This window comes from Macaca mulatta, chromosome 13 (assembly GCF_049350105.2).
Source record: "Macaca mulatta isolate MMU2019108-1 chromosome 13, T2T-MMU8v2.0, whole genome shotgun sequence".
Classification (NCBI taxonomy): Eukaryota; Metazoa; Chordata; class Mammalia; order Primates; family Cercopithecidae; genus Macaca; species Macaca mulatta.
The window spans coordinates 62,029,140-62,056,987 of NC_133418.1; the positions used below are offsets into that span (position 1 = coordinate 62,029,140).

General features: G+C 40.1%; 1 protein-coding gene across 30 annotated transcripts in view; it reads right to left on the reverse strand.

Moving 5' to 3' along the window:
* The window catches only part of EHBP1 (EH domain binding protein 1), a 418,858-nt gene that overhangs the window by 309,469 nt on the left and 81,541 nt on the right, over positions 1–27,848 (reverse strand). For 7 of the 30 annotated variants that reach the window (XM_077958267.1, XM_077958258.1, XM_077958261.1 and 4 more), the window contains exons 1-2: positions 21,194–21,236; positions 19,638–20,033 (exon numbers count right to left, since the gene is read on the reverse strand). In XM_077958267.1, coding sequence (XP_077814393.1) covers positions 19,638–19,741 — 104 coding nt within the window. In that variant the 5' untranslated portion in view covers positions 19,742–20,033; positions 21,194–21,236. 30 annotated transcript variants of the gene reach the window in all.

The window sequence follows — 27,848 nt, forward strand, 5'->3', positions numbered from 1 at the left end:
CTTGACTTGCTCCCACAGGAGATTTTAGCCCCAGAGATACTGTTGGATCTCAACTCTGAAGGGCAGTCTTGCCCATCAGACAAGACCAGTCCAACCTGAGTGCCCCTTGGTTTGCTGGCCTCTCCGTGTGCCCCAGCCTGGCCACATCTGCTTGCACAGAAGCCTTGATCGCCCTAGGGGCCCACATCATAGCTCCTATGCTGGCAACAGTGCTTGACTGGTGGAAAGCTCCAGCAGGGCGGCTGTCATAGCCATGCACCAACCTACCTGCTTCCTCCCCACACTGTAGCTCCCACACCCCACCTCCACTCATGACAACCCCCCCACATCACTTTGCTGGCGGTGTGTGCATGGGCAAGTTTTGGCTTCCTTGCTCCATCAGCCGCCCATGTGCATGCACCCTACCCAGCCACTGCTGCCTCCAGAGTACAGTCCATTCCCCATCCTCCACCAACCACATTTCAGTGGGAGCCTTGGCAGGCACAGAGCCAGCCAACTCCACCCCCACCAGCACCCTGCCTTTGTAACAACACTGCCGTGGGAGTGAAACCAGGCAGAGAACAGCACACTCCCTGCTGCCCTGAGTAACCACCCATGACGGCAGTGCACAGAGTACACACAGACTTGTGCCTGCCAGTGCCCCACCCCTGCGCCACCACCACCACCAGCATGACTGCATGCACAGTTGCCAGCAGGGGGCCCCCGTGTCCCCACCAATGGGTTGCCTCTTGACACTGAGGTGAACACGGGCTTGGAGGTAGGCACCCCAGGACCCACTAGCACACTGCCGCAACCAACGAGCATACACTCCACCACACTGCCACAGCTGCTGCTGCTGGCATATGCAAATGAGGCACATGCAAATAAGGCACAAGAAAATGAGGATGGGTATCACTGTCACCACACTACAAAACACTTTGGCCAACACCACCCAGCACCTTGGAGCGCCCCCACCGCCACGCAGCACAGTGGATTCCTAACCCCGAGGAGCCAGAGAACAAAGTCAGGGCTGATCAAAGTCCCCCACAGTTAAAGCACACAGTCCAGGAGTTGGGAACTGAGCACTGGCCCCCTAAAATCTTCCAGAAATGAAGTCAGTTGGCTGAATCCACCTGATACCACAATTGAGCCCTCTAGGTCAGCAGTCCCCAATCTTTATGGCACCAGGAACCAATTTCATGGAAGACAATTTTTCCACACAAGGTGGGAGAAGGCATTTGATTCTCATAAGGAGCATGCAAGTTACATCCCTTGCATGAGCAGCTCACCTTGCATGAGCAGTTCACAATAGCATTTGTGCTCCTGTGAGAATCTAATGCCACCACTGATCTGACAGAAGGCAGAGTTCAGGTAGTAAGGCTCACTCGCCTGCCTGCCCACTACTCACCTCCTGCTGTGCAGCCCAGTTCCCAACAGGCCATAGACTGGTTCCAGTCCATGGCCCAGGGGTTGGGGACACCTCCTCTAGGCCATCAAATAGGATAAAAGAAAAAAAAAAAAAACTAACCAAAGGTGAGCAACTTCAAAGATTGAAGAAACATCAGCCCATAAAGATGAAAAAGGACCAACAAAAGAACTCTGACAATTCAAAAAGCCAGAATGCCTGCCTTCCTCCAAACAACTGCATCACCTCTCCTGCAAGCATTCTAAATTAAGCCAAGATGGGTGAAGTGACAGAAATAGAATTCAGTATATGGACAGGAACAAGGATCATTGAGATGCAGTACACTAAAACCCAATCCAAGGAAGCTAAGAATCACAATAAAACAATGCAGGAGCTGACAAGACAAAATAACCAGTATAGAAAAGAATGTAACCAATCTGACAGAGCTGAAAAACACACTACAAGAATTTCATAATGCAATCTCAAGAATAGCAGAACAGACCAAGTGGAGGAAAGAATTTCAGAGCTTGAAGACTGCTTTCTGAAATAAGACAGTCAGACAAGAATATACAAAAAAGAATGAAAAGGAACAAATAAAACCTCCGAGAAATATGGGATTATGTAAAGAGACCAAATCTATGACTCACTGGTATCCCTGAAAGAGATGGGGAGAGTGTAAGCAACTCGGAAAACATATTTCAGGGTACCATCCAAGAGAACTTCCCCAACCTAGCTAGAGAGGCCAACATTCAAATTCAGGAAACACAGAGAACCCTAGTAAGATACTTCACATGAAGATAATCCTCAAGACACATCATAATCAGATTCCCCAAGGTTGAAGTGAAAGAAAAAATGCTAGAAAGGTCAGGTCATCTACAAAGAGAAGTCCATCAGACTAACAGTGGACCTCTCAGCAGAAGAAACCTTACAAGTCAGAAGAGACTGAGAGCCTGTATTCAACATTCTTAAAGAAAAGAAATTCCAACCCAGAATTTAGTATCTCACCAAACTTAGCTTCATAAGCACAGGATAAATAAAATCCTTTTCACATAAGGAAGTGCTGAGGGAATTAATTATCACCAGATCTGCCTTACAAGAGCTCCTAAAGGAAACACTATACATGGAAAGGAAAGACTGTTTCCAGCCACTACAAAAACACACTTAAGTACACAGGCCAGTGACACTATAAAGCAACCACACAAGTTTGCATAATAACCAGCTAACATCATGATGACAGGATCAAATCCAAACATATCAATATTAACCTTGAAAGTAAATGGGCTAAACACCCCAATTAAAAGGCAAAGAGTGGAAAGCTGCCTAAAGAACCAAGACTCATTGGTATGCTGTCTTCAAGAGACCCACCTCACATGCAATGACACCCATAGGCTCAAAATAAAGGGATGGAGAAATATCTACAAGGCTAATGGAAAACAGAAAAAAGCAAAAGTTGCAATCCTAATTTCAGACAAAACAGACTTTAAATCACAAAGATTAAATAAGACAAAGAAGGGCATTACATAATGATAAAGGGTTCAACAAGAAGAACTAATTATCCTAAATATATGTGCATCCAAGACAGGAGCACCCCAATTCATAAAGCAACTTCTTACAGACCTTCAAAGAGACTTATGGAAGACTTCAACACCTCACTGACAGTATTAGACAGATCACTGAGGCAGAAAATTAACAAAGATATTGAGGACCTGAACCCAGCACTGGATCAAACGGACCTCATAGACATCTACAGAACTCTCCATCCAAAAACAACAGAATATACATTCTTCTCATCACCACATGGCATATACTCTAAAATCAACCACATAATTGGACATAAAATACCTCAGCCAATGCAAAAGAACTGAAATCATAACAACAGTTCTCCTGAAGCACAGCACAATCAATATCATGTGACTCCTGATGCAGAGAATACACAGCTTCACTTTGGTATTACTGCAAAGTATTCATAACCTGAACCTAATCATGAGTAAATATCAGACAAACACAAATTGAGGAACATTCTTCAAAAGTGTCAAGGTGAACTGACACTTAAGAAGTGTCAAGTGTCAAAACAAAGACTAAGGAATTCTACCAGGTTAAAGGAGATTAAAGAGATGTGACAACTAAATGTAACATATGGTCCTGGATTAGATCCTGGCCTAGGGAGGAAAAAATTCTTCTTTTGTTATAAACAGAATTCTTGGGTTAATTGGAGAAATCTGAATTAGGCTTATAGATTAAGTAACAGCATTACATACAAATGTAAATTTCCTGATTTTGACAAATTAAACTGTGGTTATGTTTAAAAAAAAAAAAATCCCTATTTTTGCAGGGCATGGTGGCTCATGCCTGTAATCCCACCATTTTGGTAGGCCGAGGCAGGTGGATCACAAGGTCAGGAGATCGAGACCATCCTGGCTAACACAGCAAAACGCCATCTCTACTAAAAATACAAAAAATTAGCCAGGTGTGGTGGTAAGCACCTGTAGTTCCAGCTACTCAGGAGGCTGAGGCAGGAGAATCGCTTGAACCCAGGAGGCGGAGGTTGCAGTGAGCCGAGATCAGACGCCACTGCACTCCAGCCTGAGCAACAGAGTGAGACTCTGTCTCAAAAAAAAAAAAAAAAAAAAAAAAAAATTCCCTATTTTTAAGAAATACGTACTGAAGTGTTTATGGGTAAAGGGGCACTATGGTACAACCTACTCTTAAATGTTAAGAAAAAAATTACATACAAAATAGCTTAAGAGAGACTGGTAAAGCAAACACGGTAAAATGTTGCCACTTGGGGAACTGAGGGGATATGTATATGTGAATTATTTGTATTGTGTTTGCAACTTTTCTCTACATCTTAAATTATTTCAAAATAAAGGTTCTTTTTAAAAATAGAAAGGGTTATTTTTAAAAAACAATGTACCTCCCTGTCAGAGCCTCTGTACAAAAGGCAGTAATGATATCACAAGGTTGTTTTATAAATAACCATTAAGTACACACTGATATGAATAAGTAACTGAACAAATAAATGAGGAATAAAGGACAAACCTTGCTCACAGAAAAATTTCAAAAACAAATGTAGAAGGAATAAAGGAAACAGAAAATTATCATTAGGACACAGCAGCAATCGCTACAAGCAAAATCTACTGATGAATTTTAAATTGGTGGCGAAAACTTTAAAGAGAAATAGGACAGTTACATAACTTCAAAATATCTTCCCCCCAATATTTATTAGTTCTACGGTAGTTGTAACATATGTTCAAATTCTTTGATATTTCCCCTTCCAGGAGATGAAACTTAATTCTCCTCCCTGAGTGTATATTGGATTTAGAAACTGGTTTCTAATGCATAAAATATGAAAGGGTAAAATAGTAACTTTATAGTGGAGAAACTCCACAGACTAAGTGATCAAGGTAAATATTAAGTCATGTTGATATCATGCGATATATGATATTATGTGACAGGGGCTGGAGGTACTTTACCTCTGTGGTATCTTACCAAAATTCCATCACCTCAGTCTAATGATTAAAAAAACATCAAACAGGCCGGGCGCGGTGGCTCAAGCCTGTAATCCCAGCACTTTGGGAGGCCGAGACGGGCGGATCACGAGGTCAGGAGATCGAGACCATCCTGGCTAACACGGTGAAACCCCGTCTCTACTAAAAATTACAAAAAAAAAAAAAAAAAAAAAAAAACTAGCCGGGCGAGGTGGCGGGTGTCTGTAGTCCCAGCTACTCGGGAGGCTGAGGCAGGAGAATGGCGTGAACCCGGGAGGCGGAGCTTGCAGTGAGCCGAGATCTGGCCATTGCACTCCAGCCTGGGTGACACAGCAAGACTCCGTCTCAAAAAAAAAAAAAAAAACATCAAACAAACCCAGTTTGAAGGACATTCTACAAAATAACCTAACCAGCACTTGGAAAACCTAACAAGGTCATGAAAAACAAAAAAAGACTAAAAACTTACAGATTAGAGGAAATGTGACAACTAATGCAATGTGGTATCCTGGATTACATCCTTGGACAGAAAAAGGATATTAGTGAGAAAACTGGTGAAATCTAATAAAGTCTGTAGCTTGCCTAATAATATTATACTAACATTAATCTTAGTTTTGATAAATGACAATGGTAAATTTATTTATTCAAATTTTACCCAAAAAAGCTGGGTGATGTGATATATAAGAATTCTCCACACCAAGTTTGTCCAACCTGCGGCCCAATACAAAATCACAAACTTTCTTAAAGCATTATGAGATTTATGCAGGGACTTTTTATTGTTATTTATGTATTTATTTATTTTAAGACGGAATCTCGCTCTGTCGCGCAGGCTGGAGTGCAGTGGCGCGATCTCCGCTCACCGCAAGCTCCGCCGCCTCCTGGGTTCACGCCATTCTCCTGCCTTTTTTAAAGCTCATCAACTATCGGCCGGGCACGGTGGCTCACGCCTGTAATCCCAGCACTTTGGGAGGCCGAGGCAGGTGGATCACGAGGTCAGGAGATCGAGACCATCCTGGCTAACACGGTGAAACCCTGTCTCTCCTAAAAACTTCAAAAAAATTAGCCGGGCGAGGTGGCGGGCGCCTGTAGTCCCAGCTACTCCAGAGGCTGAGCCAGGAAAATGACATGAAGCCGGGAGGTGGAGCTTGCAGTGAGCTGAGATCTCCCCACTGCACTCCAGCCTGGGAGACAGAGTGAGACTCCGTCTCAAAAAAAAAAAAAAAAAAAAAAAAAAAGCTCATCAACTATCATTAGTGTTAGTGTATTTTATATTTTATAAGACAGTTCTTCCAGTGTGGTCCAGGGAAACCAAAAGATTGGATACCCCTGCTCTATACCCCTACTCTATACTATCTTTGCAACTCTTCTGTAAGCCTAAAATTACTTCCATAAAAAGTTTCAAAATAAATGAATTAGCCAATTTTTAAAAGTAATTTTGCAAATTAGAGTACTCTTCAAATTAAAGCTGAACCATTAAACTTGATATCTAGACCCACTTATTGCATAAATAAATCCAATTTCAATTAAGTTACTTTGAGATATGGTTTTACTACACAGCTTTCCGCATTTAATGATTTTGGAGGGGAAAGAGAAGAATAAGAGATAAAATTTGAGAGAAACTATCTGCATGTAGTAAAAACAAGATTTCAGAATCTTAAGGGAAATGGTTGGAAGAAGACTAGTAAAATAGAATAAGGATATATTTAAAGGAAGGCTAATTTTAGAAGGACAACTATGGCAGTAATATAGGCAAAGGGGAGACCAAAGAGGCTAGGAAAGCATTAAGTGCTATCACAAAAGCCTACACTAGAGGTTCCCAAACTTTCTGGGTTGACAAGGCCCTTAATGTGTAATTTTTTCAGACTCCCTCACCCCCAAGCCAAAAGAAATACCTAACCATTTTGTTTATTAAGTAGTCAGGTCCAAACAACTTAAGAAGGATGTATGTCCTAAAAACTTAGCACCTGTTTTGGACACTTGACAATCTAATCTCAAACTTGAGAATTAGAATGGACACTGCCTCCCTAATTTCCTGTTCCACACAGATTTTCATGTGATATCTGCTTTTTGTCATAGCAACTGCCAAAAGCCCAGCTTTGTAAAACTGTGGGATCACTGAAAAGAATGTAGCAATCTAATTTTGAAACTGAACTACCTCAAGCTAGTATAGTCTTCCGTTAGTATTAGTGGAGGATTGGTTCCAGGACCTCCTGAGGATACCAAAATCTGAGGATGCTCAAGTCCCTGACATAAAATGGCACAATATTTGCATATAACCTATGGACATCCTCCTGTATACTTTAAAGTCATCTCTAAATTACTTATAATATCGAATACAATGTAAATGCTATGTAAACATTGTTATACTGTACTGTTTAGAGAGTAATGACCAAAACAACTCTGTACATGTTTGATACAATTCTGTTTTTCAAATATTTTCAATCCACAGTTGGTTGAATCCATAGATGCAGAACCCATAAATACAGAAGACCAACTATACTTTGTGTAGTTTCCAACAGATGCTGCTATGTTTCCTTCAAAATTGTTAAACATCTCTTGGCTCCCTTGTGAGTTCTCTGCAGTGCCTCTGGGCTCCTTGGCACAGTTTGTGAATCATGGCCCTTGGCAAAAGACAGCAAAGGATGGAAACAAGGCAAGGGGATAGAAAAATCAATGTGAGAATTAAGACATGCTTCAGAGAAAAAAAAATAAGCAGATCTACTAGTGATGTTGTCTAGAAGTACAATTATAGGGCAAGTACTTAAGAAGTTTCAAAACTTTTCTGGAAAAAAAAAAAAATTATTCTGGTCGGCACAGTGGCTCACGCCTGTAATCCTAGCACTCTGGAGTCCAAGGCAGGTGGATCATTTGAGCCCTGCGTTCAAGACCAGCCTGGGCAACACAGCGAAACTTCGCCTCTACAAAAAATACAAAAAATTAGCCGGGCGTGGTGACACACATCCGTAGTACCAGCTACTCAGGAGGCTGAGATGAGCGACACTTGAGCCCAGGAACCGAGACTGCACCACTACACTCCAGCCTGGATGATGGGAGTAAGACTCTATCTCAAAAAAAAAAAAATTCTACCTCAACAGTCAGAGTAGCTGTCTCTCAACATTCTTTGCTTATATAGAAGAGAACAAACCAGTCTTGTCTTTAAATGAATGAATGAACCTGTTCAAATGTTTGTTAATTTTGACAGCTAAAATGGCATAGCTAAAATACAATGCTCTCACTTTTAATCAGAAAGAAAATCACAAATTAGCTGAACCACTGTAAGAAAATTCAACTCAACATTTCAAGTCAATAAACATTTTTGGAGTACCAATAGAACTGTCATCCAGCACCTGCCAAAGCTTTGTTCAGACGGATTTTTAAGAAAGAAACAAATATGGTAGTTCTAAGACCTAATTTGATACTCTTCAGCAATTGGGTAACTTCTAAAATAACAGATTTGCCATCACTATCACAGACCTACAGAATCAGGACCTCCTAGGGGATATGGAAATCTCCATATTTGCAAAGCACCCCAGCAATTCTAAAGATAGTCAATTTGGGAGGCAATGGCTAAATCAGCACTGTCCAGTAAAACTTTTTGTGGTGATGAACATGTTCCATATTTGCACTATCCAACACGGTGGCCCCTAGCCACATGTGGCTAGTGAGCATTTGAAATGTGGCTACTGTAACTGAAGAACTGAATTTTGCATTTAATTTAAATTGATTTAAATTTAGATGTAAATAGCCACATATAGTTAGTTCCCTCTGTACTAGACAGCACAAAACTAAATGATTCATGTTAAATTTCCATTCTTCTAAATTTCCCGAGTGGTACTCTCAGTTTAAATTAGATGATCAGAAAACTAGGTTCCTCAGCCATATTCTCTCATAAAAAGTCTTCATGAAGGGTCAACATAAACATTATCTAATTTAACAATGGTTCTGAGTCTTTTGTAGTTGGAGATTTTATCCAATGTCATATTTTATTTTCATAATAAAAATCCTCTTTGGATTAAGGTCTAAGAAAAGTCTGCAAAGAAATGTATATACTTTCTTTAGCCAGGAGGACTATTACAAGAGCCAATGTGCATCCCTTTTTGCCTTGGCTGCCAATAAACTCAGAACCAAATCCAGTCTCCAATAGCAGCAACTAACTCCTCTCAAGTGCCTAGTAATATGTGCTCTCTGCTCCTGTAAGACCATCATTCTATTTATATCCCTAAATCAGTCAACATGGTATTATTTTAAATTCTTAGGCTGACAAACTCTTTTGGACATAGGCGGGGTATCAAATTTTAAAGTGATTTTTTTTAAATTAAAGGTAATTTTACAGGTTTAAAAGAAAAAAAACTGTATTAAAACTATTTTCAAAATAACAATACCCAGATTAATAAAACCAGGAATTTTTTTAATAAACCAAACTTACTAAAGAAAATCAGTAGGTGCCTTTTAGCAAAGCTGCCTAAAAATATCACTTTAACAGTGATACATGAGACAAATACCAGGTACAACGACATCCTGCAGTAAGTTCACTGCCTCTGTTTCAAACTCAGTTCCACTCCTTTGAACAAATACGCAAACGTCCTAATGTAGAATATGAACATCCATATTGAGTAATCAAAATGCTTTATGCAATTTTTCCTGAACTATTTTTATATCATGCAGTGAACAAGTTCAATGGCTCTTTTGTTGAAATCTCCCAAAAAATCAGAACAAACACATTTGACGCATCAATAGCACATTTCTAGAAATGCCTAATTTTAAGTTCCCTGGGCATTTTAACTGCAAAACTCATGTGAAACTAAACTAAATCATAAGGACAGAACCTCCTCACATAATCCCTTAAAATTTCATTTTAGAAATCAACTTTTAAAGTATGTAAATCAAGATTTTATACCAAAATAATGTATGACAATCACACACTACAAAAAGATCCTGGGTTCATTTCTTTAAAATCATGACAGGAAAAAAAATTTTTAAGGAAAAACTGGCCCTGGCCATGGTGGCTTACACCTGTAATCCCAGCACTTTTGAGGGGCCAAGGCAGGAGGGTCGCTTGAGGCCAGAAGTTCAAGACTAGCCTGGACAACATAGTGAGACCCCGGTGGCTACAAAAGATAATGAAAAAAGAAATGAACAACCATCACATAGAAAAACACCATAAATTGTAGCAGGTGGCAGACACTTTAGCAGCCAGAGTCGGCAGCCAGGAGCGCAAAAAGCACTGGGAAACAACTCCTTGCTGCCTGTCCAGGCAGTCGCCAGGGGAGCAAAGGGCCTCAGGAAGAGGAAAGGGACCTCAGACCTTCCAAATTGCTTCCTCTCGCAAGAAACTATTTATTGCAGGAATAAAGATGGCTGCTGAACCAGTGGAAGACAACTGCATCAACTTCGTGGCAATGAAATTTATTGACAATACACTTTATAGCTGAAGATGATAGTAAAGTATAAATGAATTTATTTTTCTTTGCAAACTAAGTACCTGCTTGAGACACATCTGTATTGCCATTATTAGCTGAGGAAAAAAACAGTTCATATGATACCAATCTATTTGGAAAGCCAATCTGCCCTCAAAGGAATGTGGACTCAGTAGCATAGCTTTCAAATGAAGATGACCATAAGAGACACAAAGAAGAACCTCCAGCAAAGATGCTTCTCTACACCTTAAAAAATTATCCAGCTCTTAGAATCTACAAAATAGACCTTACCTGTTTCATAGGTCCTAAGATTAGCGGGGAATCATGGATTCTGCTGGGTGGGGGAGTTGCACAGGAAAAGGGGATTGAAGCCTTAGAATTGTCCAAAATCAATAACACCTCCTCTCAGAAATGCTTTGGGAAGAAGCCTGGGAGGTTCCCGGGTTGGGGCGGCAGGGGGTAGGAGAGCCAGAAAATTATGGAAGTAGAGGAGATAGGAATGGGTGGGGCAAGAAGATCACATTCAAAGGCCAAGATCTGAAAGAAGCCATGCATTTATGATGAATTCAGGGTAATTCAGAATGAAAAAGTAGGAGTAGGAGAATGATGAGAGAAGCTAGAGTGATAAATAGGGTGCAGAGCAAGATGTTCTCTTACTCCAAGATGTGAAATTTTTGACTTTATCTTAGCGATAATAGGGTTAATTAAGCACAACATGTATTAGCTAGGGTAAAGATTAGTTTGTTGCAACAAAGACATCCAAAAATACAGTAGCTGAATAAGATAGAAAATGTTTCTCCTAAAAAAAGTCTAAGTAGGCAGCTCAGAAGTATTATGGCTGGAAGCAACCTGATGATATTGGGACCCTGACTTTCTTCAGTCTTGTTACCCATCATCTCCCTGTTGTTGATCTCATTCACATAGTTGAAAATCACCATTCTTCCTGGGTCCATATCTCAGTTATCAAGAATGGGTCAAGATAAGAGGAAGTCAGGCTCATTCCTTTCAAAGACTCTAACTGGAAGTTGTACACATCAATTCCCCTCATATTCCATTGACTAGAATTTAATCACATGGCCACACCAAGTGCAAGGAAATCTGGAAAATATAATCTTTATTCCAGGTAGCGACAAGACTCTTTAAAATTCAGAAATAATATATTTTTAAAATATCAAAAAAAAAAAAAAGAAAGGAAAAGAAATACATCATAAAATGGCTTGGCATGGTGACTCGGCTGGGCACGGTGGCTCACACCTGTAATCCCAGTGTGAGGCCGAAGCGGGCAGATCACGAGGTCAGGAGATCAAGACCATCCTGGCTAACACGGTGAAACCTTGTCCCTGCTAAAAATACAAAAAATTAGCTGGGCATGGTGGCACACACCTATAGTCCCAGCTACTCGGGAGGCCAAGGCAGGAGAATTGCTTGAACCCGGGAGGTAGAGGCTGCAGTGTGCCAAGATTGTGCCGCTGCACTCCAGCCTGGGTGACAGAGCAAGACTCTGCCTCAAAAAAAAAAAAAAAGAAAAAAAATACATCATAAATATCATAAAACATCACTACAGGACACATACAAACACACAGACACAAACACTACAGGACATATACAAACATGCATACACAAACGCTAGCAAATTAATTCTGCTTTGGAGGAATTAAGTTAGTTTTCTTAGCTCTACATTTGCTTGAAATTATTATAAAAAGGAAATAAAGTTATAAAACCATAGCAATTGATTTTGCTTTAGAAGCAAAAATATGTAGTTCCTCTCCCCAAAAGTCAAAGTACCGTCAAAACTTAGCTCATTTCAGCACTGTACTTCTGCTAGAACATTCCTGGTTTACTCCTACCTCCCTGGTCACTCTAACCTATGCCAGTTCATCTTTCTCTAACACTCTTAAAAGGTCAGGTTATATTTACAATCTTCTTCCCACCTACTCTAACCTTTCTCTTTAGATAGTTCTCTTCATCACTCATTGCTTATTTATCAGATAAAAAATAATAACAACAATGGGCAAAATTTACTGGGTGCTTACTCTGTCAGACACTGTTCTAACCCCTTTATTACAGGTATTATCTTACTTAATCCTCAAAACAACTCTATGCTGGAAGTAGTGTTATTATCATCTCCACTACAGAAGAGGTACTAAGAGATAATTCGTCCATGGTCACACAGCCAGAAAATGTGTATTTTACACATACACAGACCTCAATGTTGTCAGAAGCTGTTCTAAAGTTTCTTTCTATAAGGCTGGGAAACATGCACAATGATCTCTCCTCCATTGCTTATGTAGTTTGAGTAGAATAAGACTAAACTAATAGTTTAGAGCCTGAGCACAGAGAAAACAGAAAGGTGCTAGACTCTTGTATTCCCTAAACACTAGCTGCAAGTAACTCCCATGACTTAAAGCAGAAGTCAGCAACCTTTCTCTTTCTTTTTTTTTTTTTTTCTTAAGAGATAGGGTCTCACCATGTTGCCCAGGCTGGTCTTGAACTCCTGTTCCCTGAGTTCAAGGGATCCTCCCACCTCGGCCCCTCCCAAAGTGTGAAGAGTTACAGAAAAAGTTTGTTCTGTTTTTTTAGAGAACAAAAGAGCCAGTTTGGATCAGGCCAGAGTTTGCCAATTCTTGATCTAGAGGCACATTTTGAGTCATGTGTAGACATAATCATGATGTAAGCACAGAAATATCTAATTATGGCATTAAGTGGCTCCACTATATTCCTTAAAGAGTCCACCACAATTGAATTTTGTAAAACTGCTCTTCACATAGAATAAAGACTTAAAATCTGGATAAAACACCATATGTAACAATTAACGATTTTTTTAAAAATCAGTTCATAAGATACTACCATGAAATTACAAATAAGTAACACATCAATTTAGTATTTGCTAAAATCATATGCCTTTGACAACTTACAATATAGAAAAGAAGACTGCGCTGTTTTGTTTCAAGGAATAAGATGTTCAAGATTCACATAACTTGCAACATAGAAAGTATTGCAAACTAACCTCTCTAGAAGCAAGCCTTGAATTAGGGAACAATACCTTTCTTACCTTACCTCTCCCTTTTGCAGTCTTCTAACCTTCTGCTCCATCTCTCCCCTCATACATGAAAGATTTTAGCACCAGGCCAGGTGCCGTGGCTCACACCTGTAATCCCAGCGCTTTGGGAGGCTAAGGTGGGCAGATCATTTGAGGACAGGAGTTTGAGACCAGCCTGGCCAACAGAGCAAAACCCTGTCTCTACTAAAAATACAAAAAAACTAGCCAGACATGGTGGTACATGCCGGTAATCCCAGCTACCTGGGAGGCTGAGGCATGAGAATCACCTGAACCCAGGAGGCAGAGGTTGCAATGAGCCACTGCACTCCACCCTGGGCAACAGAGTGTGACTCTGTCTCAAAAAATAATAATAATAATAATAAGTTTAGCACCTGACTCCCTGTCTTAAATGTTTCTCCTCCCATTATTCTTGGCAACTACAAGAGCCACACAAATAATCTGCCTGCACATTGGCCTCTAAATTCCTTGACCACCCTCTTCATACCCAAAAATCTTTTACTCTATTTCACCTCAGTCACCAACTGTCATGGTCATATACTAATAGCTATAGTCTCTAACAAGGAATAGGAATAGCTGGAAGGTGCAAAAGATTATCTACTCAAACACAGCAAGAAATTCTACTTAAATTTATTTATTTTAAATGTATTTATTTTATTAAAGGAAATTAAAGTATACTCATATTTCATGTATGCAGTATATGAAAAATGTATTGGGATATGTGCTCATTTTTGTAACAGATATGCACATGTGATCCAAGGACACCACCAGTATCTTGTCATTAACATTAACCACATCCTTCAAAATCAAGCATCTCATACTCCTCCACCTCCCATCTTTCCAGCTCCCAACCCCAACAATTCTTCAACCTCTTTAAAATCTTTCAATCATTATCCTTTTCATGTTTTCACTGACTATCCCATCTTTCACATACTTACTTTTCTCCTTATCCAGCTTATATTCCATGGTTCATCACTAAAACCACTCCTGCACATTTGCTCTCAGTTTCCCTGTCCTCTTCCCCTCAGTTATACATTCCTGACAAAATCTAATCCTGGTCAAATCCAACTCTACCTATTCTATGCCTGCACCCAAGCACTGAACATAGTTGGATTAAAAAATTGCTGGTTGCATTCACTTAAAATTTATAATCACAAAGTTCAAAAGGTCATCACTACTACCCAGCAATACCCCTACATTTCCCTAGTCAATTCATTCTCACTTTGACAACTTCATACCTCATCTCCTCAGTCCTTCAACAACTCTGTCACCTCCCTCCCAGCAGATGATTTCTTATATTATTTCCCTGAGAAAACAGAATATCCACATCCTCCCCAACCAAATCTACCAACCTATCTGCTTCTCTACCCATGTATCCTGCTTCTCCCCTTGTAACAATGAATGGTGCCAGCTTCTACCTAAGTTCAACCTTTCCACTTGGGTTCTGGATCCTTGTCTCTTTCTCTTACTCAAAGACTTTTCTCTCTAAGGTTACCTCCTCTCCCACCACATCATCCATTTTTCCTTCTCTACCAATCATTTCCATCAGCATTTACACATGTTGCAGTATCTGCCAAGCAAAAAATATACCTTGAACCCTTGTCTCTCTCCAGGTATTACCTAGTTCTCTGGTTTGTAGCAAAATACTCCAAGAAAATCATCTGTACTCACTGTAACCACTTCCTTTCCTCTAAGCCAACTTAATCAAGCCTTCATCTCCACCACTCCACTGAACCGTTCCTCAAAATCATCAGTTCTTTCCACCTTGCCAAATCCAATGGTCACCTTGCTCAGCCTCTCAACAGTATTTGACACAGCCAAATGCTCCCTTAATACACTTTTTGCACTTGGTTTCTTAGAAAACACGCTCTCCTAATTTTCCTATCTCACTATTGCTTGTTTCCTGTCTCCTTTGTTGGCTCCTCCTCTCCTTCCTCACCTCTATATGCTGAAGTGCCTCAAGGCTCAGTCCTCAATCCTCTTCTCAATCTGTATTAATGCATAGGAAAATTCCTATAGCCCCATAGTTATAAATACTACTTACAAACTAAGATGATCCAGCCTCTTCTCTCCCCTGAGTTTGAGACTCTTATAATTAGCTGCTTAATTAAGATCTCCATCTGGATGTATCAAATGAAAAGCAAACAAAATTCTTGATTTCTCCCTCATACCAAACCTCTTCCTCTCCAAGTGTTCCCCTATCCCTTCAATTAATATTACATTCACCTGGTTGCTCAGGTCAAAAACCTGTAGTCATTATTGACTGTCTCTTACTTTACATCACATCTAATCCATCAGTAAGTCCTGTTAACTACATCTTTAAAAAATTTACTATCCAGCTACATGGGTACACAAAATTGTCAAAACTCACTGAACTGTACACTTAAAATGGATGCATTTTACTATATGCAAAAGTGTAAATTACACCTCAATAAAGTGTGGTGGTGCTGAGTGTGTGTGAGGGTATACGTGTGTTACCTACATACATCTGACCATTTCTCACCACCTACTACTCTGTTTGAATTACTGCAGTAGCCCACTAGCTGGTATCCCTGCTTCCACTTTTACTCATGACAGTCCATATCCCACAAAACACACCAAGTTCGTTTCTAATTAATGCTTTTTTCTGTTCTTTGTAAAATTTATTTCAAAAGTAGATTATTTACATCAAGGCTCATGTATCTCTATATCACTCCATGGTCAACAGAGAAATGCTTGTTTAAGCATTTCTGAAATTAATACTTCTTAATATAATTTGGTTTTCATAAATTCAAATTAACACTTAAAGTGCATGTAGTCTTCTAATGTCTAATTGGAAAACTAAGCTGGGATCAGTTACACATAGCCTGGAACATCAGATTAAAGAGTTTATATTTTATCTAACAGGCCAGTGTCACAAACTTAAACACTAAGAAAAGCTACTTTTTTTACTTTTCAAATCCTGAGGTCACAAGGTTGGCAAAGATGTGTGAAACAATGAACAAAATGAAGAGTTACTTTCAGGGATATATATTCACCTTTTTGTACCTCTAGAGTTTTGAACCATGTGATTATACTGCCTATTTAAAATATAAATTATAATTAAAATTATATTTTAAAATAAGGGAAAGGAATTCTTACACGACATAGAAAAATAAGAAACTAAAATAAATACATGACTTTTTAGGAAAAGTTTATGGCGCTTGGAATATTTTTAGTCCTTCCACCACAACTAAGAATTAGATGGAAGAAATATAAATACAAAGATAAAATATGTTCATATATACATGCAAAATATAATACATATTCATACATAATGATTCATGACATATATTAGAGAGCTTTTACCAGAATTTAATTTGCAACCTAGTTAAATTATCATCATAACCCCAACTTGCTAACTTTCATACAGTTTCCTTAAACACCTGTAAAGCCTTTGAGAACTCATACAGTAAAGACTTCTCTCAGAAATCTAAAAGCCTACAGATGATAAAAGAACAGAACAGAAAGTAAACTAACAGAGAAATGACAGTATAGTCTCTTTCAAACTCATCTCCAGAGGCCAGTCTTACACTTGCCAACAGCTACATCATTTAATAATTAAATGACATAGGGACAACAATAAGAGTAGGGGGTATAAACCCCTATCATCTCTAAATTTGCTACAGCCCCTTCATGTGGCTATCAAGGAATGATGACAAATAGGACCTCCATGGTATACTGTCCTTCTCTCAAATGAAAAAAAGACATTCTCGTTTTTGTTCCTGATCTAAGTTCTAGTGGTTCTAGAACTGGTATAAATAATTCTACTATTAAGCTCTACATGTAAGTTCTAGTACCACCAGACAATACAAGAAGTATTAGGGGGTACTTAATACTCCCAATACTTCCAGGAGAACATCCAGATGCTTCTGGTATTAAGTCCAAATCCTATCGTAAGACCTGATTTAATAGGGACACCATAATGGCCATCCCTAAAAGTAATCAAGCCATTTATTCAACTGTAATCAAGCTAAATTTTCACTGTAGCTTTTACCTTTAGACATATTAGCAATAACTTAAAATGTTATTTAAAAATTAATAACTTGAAAGCTCAAGGGAAATAAAATTCCAGGAAGGCTGCAAACTGTGAGGAAGAAACTGATTTTCTAACTGAGGAATCACATGATAATGTTCTATTTCCCTTAAGGAAAAGATTAAAATTTAACCATCTTAAAGTTGATGCTCCCAGTATACTGCCAAGTTAAGAAACACCTGTAATCAGGACCTTCTCCAACTTGGATAAGTACATCCACATTTCCAACACAAAAGCTTGGATGTCAGTCTAGACCTTTTCTTCTCCCTCATCCCCATCTTGCTCAAATCCCCAATTGAAATGACCACCAAATCCTACCCATTTTGTGTTCTAAGTGTTCCTCCAGTTAATTCTTTCCATTCCTTTGCCACTGCCTAGTCCTAACCTTTTGTCTCCCCTTATTTATTAAAACAGCTACCCTAATATTGCTATTTCCAGTCATCCTTTTACTATGATCCTCAGTCTACATTGTAGTCCTGGTGATTTTCCAATAGCAAACCTAATGTCTCTTCTGCTCAAAATCTTTCACTATGTTCCTATCACCTACAGAATAATCCCCAAATCATTTATTAACAGCACATAACTTTACATGCTTTCAGTCCTGCCTGACTCTCAAACCTCACATCTCACTGCATGACCCCCAATCCTACACTTTAAACCCCATTAATATCAAACTATACTACTTGAATTTCCAGCACATCCCATGCTAGGTAAGCCTCCATGCTTCTGCATAGGTTGTTGCTTCAGTCTAGAATGTCTTTCACTTCTTCCCCCTTGGCTTCCTGGACAACTATGAATCTTTCAAAACCCAGCTCAGATACTAGGAAGCCATCCCAACAACTCATCCTCTACCCTTAAAGAACTGATTGTTTTTCCCTCTGTTACCTCTGTATGTAATAATGGCATCTATTAGGCACTATGTCCCTGACACTGTTCCAAGCATTTTACATGTATTAACTCATTTAATCTTCACAATTACCCTCCCTATGAAGTGGCACCATTATGACCTTTATGGCTATGGAAATTTGAATCACAGAGAAGTTAAATAATCTGTCCTCAAAGATACTCAACTGGATGAAGACAGATTAAAATCGTTATGTCATACATATTTATACTACCGCATCTCTCACAGTGAATTTATTCATGTGACTCTTACACTAGACTGTACACTCCTTGAGGACAGGGATTATGTCATATTCTACTCTAAATCCACAGTACCTGGTATAAAGTAGGTAATGAGTGCATGCATTTCTCAAACTGATTTTAAAATAATATTCCTAACAAGTTGAAGAGAAAAGCATTCAGAAACTAGTTCCAAATAAATATTCAAATATGCTATGAGTTCTAGAATAGAGCAAGCTATGTTTTTAATCTAATAAAAAGGATGTTAAAAAGAAAGGTTATTACAGACCTGAATTACAGTCCTTGTGGACAAAGAAATGGGCTTATTTTGCAATTAAGTCCATTACTGCTTAATCACTGCAGTAAATCAAGGCCCAAACGACCATTTGCTTAAAATTAACTTTTTTATCCCACTAAATTAAAAAATTTTGTTGTTTATCATTCAGGGCAATGGAAAGAAAGCCCTATATTTACTCTTCTCAAGTGGAAAGAAGCCAATCACAGACCAGCACTACTAATTGCTTCCTTAAATCTGGCCAAGAAATGTATCCCATTAGGCAATTAAAATAAAATACAGTTGCCTGAGTAAGCATTTAACAAAAGAATTTCTAAGGTTTTGTGGATGGCAGTCCATTAATCAAATAATGAAAAATTCTTTATCCTAAGCAAGGAAAAATGAAAAAACAAGAAAAAAAAAAGATTACCATCACCCCACAAGAATATAGACTTCTATATTAAAACTCAATTCAGTCATATGCCTATGTTATATCAAAGCATATGCATACATGCTCACAATATTTCAGTAGCCATTCTTTGTCTCCTTAAAATTACAAAAATCAAAGTTATTTTAACACTAATGATGAATAACCTCAAAACCAAATGTACTGTATTTAGTGTGCTCTCACAGTTACAGTCCTCTGAGCCATACTGAAGTGCAGTAATTAAAATCCACAGGGATGATACTAGCTGCAACTGTGCACAGCATAGTACTTGTTAGAGTTATCTGCACCCCACCCAGCTTCTACACATTAGTGCACTGTAGAAAGGTAAATAAACTATCAGAAGACCCAGAGTTTAGGCCACAGCACAGCAAACTCTACCTCCACATACATCTTACCATTTCTTCGTACACTCAACCATCAGCTCCTGGTAGGAGGCCACAAACTGGAACTTGGATGCATGTTTTCCCACACGCTGCAGTCTCTTCCAAACTGAAGCCATGATGATCAGTCAAGACACTGGAGCAGTTCTGGGTTAGCAATACAGCAGCTTTAATAATGCAGAGGGTCCAAAGCAAACGAACTTTGCATGTATGTCTTTTAAAAACTCAACTACAACTCGAAATGATGCTTGGGGTCCATAAGTCTTCTCCCTGTTTCACAGGGTAAATTCCATCTTAGATGAATGGCCCAGTCAAGAACACTATGATATACGTGACAGGATGAGTGGGAGGGGGTTCCCTCATGGAGACATCACCATGCCACCTCAGGGGCTATATGTGTATTCTGGAGGACTGAAAAGCAAAACAAAGACAAAAAGAGAAAGAATATGAGGAGAGAATCATGAGAAGTGACTAACCACCCATGTTAAATAACGCTGCAAAAGACCATCCCAGTTCTCTGCATGTCTTTTAAACAATGAAACAAAACACCGACCTCAAAAGCCAGTAACATCAAGGATGCAAGACACCAAGGAAGAAATTACAATTCACACCGAAGACGTGGAGCGACACATCAGGTAGTCAGCATCAACAACAATCCAGAGAGATGGTAACTCGGGGCCCTACCTCCCCGTTAGCATCACAGAAGGGCGAGCAGAGCGGGAAAGTCTAGGGATGCTGTTTAATGTCCACCGCCAGTCAGAGGGAGGAGTGGAGTATTTTTAATAAACTTTGTTTTTCAGCCGATAATTAATAGCCTCAAGTCCGACAATATGTGCTTGGAACAAATTAGGGAGCCAGGAGGAATGCTGTTTTTCAGTCGGAGGGAGGAAATGGATGGGAAACGAGGAGTGGAGGGAAATCTCCAGGCAGAGAGAGGGCAATGTCCCGGCTCCAGGCCACTTGGGCTCCTTCGCTGCCAACCGGAGGGAAATGGAAACTCCTGCCTGGGCGTGAAGCAATGACCAGCGGGGCAAGTGGACTGTGCAGGGTGCGGTGCCTCCCTCCCCCATCCTCAGGGGAACAGTCCGCCGGAGCCCAGTCTCCTCACGCACAGAGCCCAGACCCCTGCCCCCCAGCGGAGGCAGGCGGTGGCTCGTCCGCGGTCCCTGTCACCCAGGCGATACCAGAAGACCCCAGCCCGGACCCCAAGCCCCGGCCCCGCCGCTCGTCCACTCCCGCCCCCTCCTCACACCTCTAATCCCGCTGTCGGGTTGTGTCTGGCCCCGTTCCCTTCTCAGAGGCGCTCCTCCGTCGCCGCCGCAGCAGCAGCCGCCGCCGCCGCCACCGAGTCCTCCATCCCCGCCGGAGCCACATGGAACAGCCAAGCCAGCCACGGCGCTCGCGGGAGCCGGGATCTGCAGCCCCTCAGGCGGACGGCGCCCCTCACGCCCGCCCCCTCCCTGACAGATCGCCCCGCGACCGTCCCCCACCCTACCAAACCCTGCCAGAGCCGCCGCTCAGCGCCCAGCACCCCCTCCCCCGCCTTCCTCCTCCGCCACCATCATCATTACCTCCCCCGCCGCACCTCTCACACTAACCCTACCCACCGCAGCTGAACCTCCACCGCCCCGCCGCCATTGGCCGGGTCCCGCGCGTGCCCCGCCCACCTCAGCGGCCGGGTCTTAGAGTGGCTGGGGTGCCTGACTGGTAGAACTGCCTGCCCATCAAAGGGGCTCCACCTTCCCCTTGCTTGGGAGGTGGTTTTTCTCCAAGCCGGAACGCGACGCACAGGCAACCTTTTTGTAAAAAAAAAAAAAAAAAAAAAAAAAAAAGGAACCGACTAAGTACGATCCCGCCCGTTCTTCTGATTGGCTTGGAGAGGGAAGCGATAGGCGGGAGGAATAGGGAGTGTTTATACTGAACTGGAAGGTGATTGTAGAAGGTGGCTGTCCGTCAAAGGCGCCGCCGGTGCCGGGCTGGGTTTCTGGACCCTAAGGGTGATTGCAGACCTGGAGACTGGCTTCGCAGCAGCTGTGGGCAGTGCGGCTGCCTGTGGGTTTCTCTCCTGTTCTCATCTCCGCGAGGACCTGGGCGCGCCCTCTCCTCCACCACTGGCAACTAGGGTTTTTGCGCATACAGCCTTTATTTCACCAATTCCTCCTGGGATCTTACCTGACAACCTGAAGTAATGACCCTGTCAGCCACCCCCCCTCAACCCGCTCCCCGCCCAACATTGAGTCAACTGGTCTTCAAGAGGATTGATCAGCTGAGCTAGACACAGAATGTGTACAGTACAATTTCTTCTTGTTCGGAGTCTTCACGTTTCTTTGAATCTTGGTTTCTCCTCTTCGCTGTCGGACTCTTTTGCCCCCAGTGAGAACTGTAGATGGATTTGGGAACAGCTAGCGTACAAAAAGGGTAGTCAAAGGCAAAAAGGAGGAGGCAGAGTGAGGGCAGGGACACTTAATCTTGTTAAAAGAGCCAAGGGCCCTTTTGAGAACATGAAAGCTACAGATACTTTCTCAAGGGGGAAAAAGTGTCCTGTCTCAAAACACAAAAATTTGTTTTCAGTTTTAGATGGTTCACAGACCTCTGGCGTAGAGAAACAGGACAAAGAATGAAACTTCAGGGGAATCCTAGCATTTAAGGAATAAAATTTAAGAGTAAAATGGGAAAGAGACTGAGAAGGAATAATCAGAGAAGTAGGCGCATCAGCAAGCAATGGGCAGACAGTTTGGGGAGAAAAAGAGAGGCAAGCTAACATAAAAAGAAAGGAAGCGGGATAGGCTCTGGAAACAAGGATCGTTCAGTCTTACGAAAGTTGGAAAGCAGGGTTCATGGACAAAGTAGCTTGAAAGGTGTTAGGGTCCAGGGAGGATTCTTTCAGGGACAGGGAGAGCAGTGGTGAGTGAGAATTGAGTCCATCTGTAGACACTGGGGGCCAAGACAAAGTGGAGAGACATGTTGAAGAATCAAGAGAGATGGGGAGACAGATAGATGGAAGGCTTGAATCCAGTATCTAATTCAATTTCCACTTTCAATAAAGAAAGTGATCTAATAACACAAGAGCACAGTGTGCATTTTACAGAAGAGAGCATAGTTATCGCTTATTTTGCTAGTCAATTCTAAAATGTTACAATAATCGTAATAATCATATTGATTCTTTTGTATTAAGAGTTCTCTGATGTCCTTCCTGAGTAGTTTACGAAGTCACTACAACCTATAGCCGTTATGATCTCATATAATAATATATTCTGCATCATTAATAGGCTTTAAGTGTGTGGAGTTCTTTAATGGCTAATTTGTAGAAATGGTCATAAATTATTTTCATCCAAGTTACCCTTCAGAAACAATCCACATGACGATCAGAAGGTTTTTGCACCCTATTTATTACTGTTCTTCGTAAGTTCTCAAACTTTCTCATGTGGTCATTCTGGTTTCTTTTAACATGCTTCCCTTACTCAAAAGGGAGAGGGGGAAGAGAGAGAAAAAAAGAGACTGACTTTTATTGTAAAGAAATTCTCTTAAAAGTAATGTTTTAAATAGTGTCTTTTAAAAAATAAATAAATAAAGGAGTAGGATCCCTAGGGAATCTTCCTCAAGTTGTGGGAAATTTCAAGAGACTGATGGTTTCTTATGACAGCTCTTCTTTTTAGGGGAAGTATTTGTCTTGGATGTAAACTCTTATTTTTCCTTCTAGACACCAAGGTAGCTAAGAAGAGATCAAGGTTAGAATAGTTTACTAAATGAGTGAAGGAATCAAGAACAGCTCTTGACACTGTTCTGCCGCTGACCTCATGTTCATAAGCTGTCTCCTGGAGGCCCTACAGAGCAGCTACTTCTTCCCCTGTAACATTTTTAAAAACAACCTGTCTACTAACTAAATTTATTGAAGAATATTAAATATAGAATATGTTCAGCTCTTTTGGGCTGCTTTGTTGATAGTTATTGAATACCAACTGAATATTAATCTTTTTTTTTCTTGAGACAGGGTTTCTCTCTGTTACACAGACTGGAGTGCAGTTCCCTCATCAAGGCTCACTACAGCCTCAACCACCCAGGCTCAAGCAGTCCTCCCACCTCAACTTCCTGAGTAGCTGGGACTATGGTCATGTGCTACCCGGCTAATTTTTTTTCTTTTTAAAGGAGCAACTCTATTAACTGATAGGCTATTTTTTTTTTACTTTTTGTAGAGACAGGGTTTCACCATATTGCCCAGGCTGAACTCCTGAGGTCAAGTGATCTGCCTGCCTCAGCCTTCCAGAGTGCTGGGATTGCAGACTTGAGCCACTGCTCCCAGCGTGATCATATTAAATATTACCAATAGTACATAAAAGTTACAGTCCCTGTTCTCAAAGAGTTTCAGGAACATGTTCCATGTGTACACAAGAAAGTAATACAAATTACTAACCTCTCTAAGTCCCAGCTTCTTACAGCATGATCCTGTATAACATAATCATGCCTACCTTTCTGGGATGTTGAGAAAATGGAAGATATGTACATAAAGTATCTGGCACATAGTAAACAGTCAAATGGTAACTAGTAGCATATGCTATTGTGTTTGGTAGCAAACATAAGACAGAAAAGAACAAAACAGACCTTCAGGAATACTTGGGGAATACTTAGTGCCAAACATCACTACCTCAAGGACTAAAGAGTCTTAAAGAATACATTTAACATTATTTATCTCCCATTAATTCAATTGGTACCAAGACTGGAACAGCAATAATTTAGGTGGACTCAGGATTTTATAATAATTACTAAGAATTCACTTATCCTCAATCCTCATGACCACTCCTTATGTCATATATTAGCTGGGATCTTTTGGCATGCTAGAAGTTACCTTTTTCTTAAGGTTCCATTTCCCCTATCAACTAACAGGTACCTCCTACTCACCCTCCCACTTCCAGGATTGTCCACTGTGTCTGCCACCTTCTAATGCCCTGTTTACTTGGATCTTGATTTATCATCTCCTTCTGTCCCAGGTTTAATGCAAGTTACATTAATTGTCCTGTCCACTTGACCCAGGTTGTTGACTGCAAAATGTTTTACCTAACAGAAGATGCAACATTTAAAATAATTTAAATTTTGCCTTTAAATATCATCAAGCTTAAAATGAAGATAGAATACAAAGAAATAAGTGGAAACTGGCATCAAAAACTTTAAATCTTCTCTGCCATGACAATTTTGAAAATGACAGAAATTATTTTCAGTGAAACAGCTTTTCTAGTCACTGCTTCAGAAACTCCCCAAATGGAGATTCAAGACTATGAAATGCAACCATAGGCTTGAATTATTATTATCTTTTCTGGTGATAAAATTCTTATCTTTGGGTTTTACAGTTATTGCAGTAAAAATTGTCAGAGGTATTATTGCAAGATTTAACCACTAATGGAATTTATCTGTGCCTTATTCCTAGTAATAAGATTTACTCCCAATAATAACACTGTAGGTTTTTGTATTTTTTTTCCAGTTACCATAGCTGTTATACTATACACAACAATATTACTGCAATTTTTAACTGCTAATGAAATTGTTTTAAATCCACAGCAAACAAATTTACTTCCAACAATCCTATAGCAATTTTTATGTCCCTAAAAACTCGCTGTGGCAGGCTAATACTTTTAAAATTTTAAGTGATGATTTCTGTAGTAGTTGTTTTTCCAAGTATTAAATATTTCCTTTCTTGCTACGGCTTTTCTCCTCTTATACCCCATCCCAAGATCCTCAGCATTGCACTCACCCTCATTTAGGCTGGTCTCTGCTCATTGTTTCAGGAAAGGAATATGACAGAATGTAGAAAAACAAAAATTTTTTTATTGGTTTTTGAGTTTCAAAAGCCTGGCCGTTTGAGGAATAATGAAATGGAATCCAGTTAGAGACCTGCACTGTTTGCCTCTAGCCACATGTGACTACTGAATACTTGAAATGTGGCTAGTCCAAATTGAGATGTGCTATAAGTATAAAATATACATCAATTTCAGAGTTAGTATGCAGAAAAGATTAATACATTAATAATATTCATATTGATTACATATTGAAATAATATTCTGGATATATTGGGTTTATTAAATAAAAGACAGTAAAATTAATTTTACCTGTTCCTTTACTCTTTTTTAATGTGGCTACAGGAAAAATGTAAATTATATACATGCCTCACGTTATATTCCTATTGGACAGTGCTATTATAGACAATAGTAAAGCTTCCTTTCCCAAAGATGAGAAATGAGTTTCCTGGGCTAGAAGGGAAAGACAGAACTTGGAGGGGATGTAATGAGAGCTGGATGCTAGTGGATTTCTGAGAGCAGGACCTAATCCCACCCTACTCTGGCACAAGCTTTGGAGAAGGGCAGCTGAAATGCTGGGATCTATCTATGTTATCTCAGAACTAATAGACATATTTTTCTCTTTATTAGAGTCCTGGGGAGGTGGCAAGACCCTTAAGAGAAGAAAAAACTTGGTTGTTATCTAGGCCAGGCAAGATTCTGGAGTAGCACAGTCCAGTAGAACTTTCTATGATGAATATCTACCTGGCTGTCCCATGGAGTAACCATGAGCCACGTGTAACTATTGGACATGCAAAATGTGGCTAGTGTCACTGAAGAAGTTGAGTTTTAATATTATTTAATTTTAATTTATTTATTGGCTACATATGGCTGGTAGCTACCATAATGGACAGTGCAAACTTACATAGTACTATGGAGGTTCTGGATGCCCAACACAATTGCCAGACACCCAAAAGGGTACAAAGGCACTGCACAACCACCAGACCAAAACAGTCCTTGCTGATGGACCAAAATCAACCCAGCAACATTCCATGGAGCTGCCTGCTAATGAAGAAAGATGCATATGAGAACTCTAAGAGGAGCCAGCATGGTAGATGAGGAGCAAGGATTAAATGCCCCATCCCCTTCCCCCAGCATAGTGATGCTATGTAAGCCCCCTCAATTGAGATGCAGTTCCTGCCAAATTAACTATGATTAAGTGTTTGCCACCTCTTGTGAAATCAGAGCTTGAAATAGAAATTAGGTTGAGTAATGGGAAAATAAAACTGTGTTTCTTGCCAACCTGAATTTCTTTAGATTGAGATTTATGCCTGTTACATAACCTTAAATAATAACTCTTAACAAAATAATTTAAAACCTATGTTTATTCTCTTAAAAGGTGGCCTTTTTTTTTTTACTCTATCATTATAGGACCAAAGTTCTTTGGATGACACAAAAGCTTAGAAAAGCTGCATTAGAAAACCATCTTTCAATTAGAAACAGTATTCTTTGGTGAAATTGTTTCTGTTGCAGTTACCCATGAATGAATATTTGAAGTTAGTCATAATGAAGCTTTGCACATTGAACCTAAGATTGTACTAATTCTAGGACCTCAGTTGTATATACTAAAAGTCCAATTTTGTCCAGCTCCACAGCATCTAGAAAAGGCCAACATGGGCTTGGTTGGTAGAGGCAGAGGAGCATTCTTGACTTCCTTGGAACTCAGGTAGAGACTGAAGCAAATCTACAGATACTATCCACTGGTGATTCAGCAGGACTACTGTTGTTAATCTGGAGCAACATAGTGAATGACTAGAAGCTTAGAAATCTTCAAGAATATATTGTAGGCAACGATGATATTCAAAATGTGGACATTCAGTGTGTTAACAACAACACGGCATAGGCATTAATCAGTTAAAATGGAGGATAACCGTAAACCATTGGCCTAGTTGTCCCATTGTGGACTAACTAAATACCAGCCCTGACTCTAGAGTGCCCTTACTGGTCTATAGCATCCTCTCAGTCTAATCCTTCTAACTGCTTAAGATACTTTCATGATGGTGAAGTCCCAGTCCACAAATGTGTATGCCCAAGTAAAAGCTGCTAGCTGAGATAATTTACACATTGCAAATAAGTGGGCCATTACTGGGATTATGGCAACAAAGATTTGAGTTGGAATTAAGAGCCCAGCTGAGAAAGTCTTTGCTAAACTCAATAAATTCATTTCCTATAAAATCAGCAGGGATTCTTGACCAAGACTTACTGGTCATTTCCCATGAAACATTAAGAGCCTTTGGTAAATTATAAGGGGTAGACTGACCTTTGCTTCACTTCTTCTGTGTTTTCAATAATTGGGAAAAAATCCAGGTAACCAGATATAGCATCCAGTCAGTGTTTTCCTCTGAATAATTCATAGATGATTACATTTGTATGAGCAAGATAATATAATTAATATCATTCT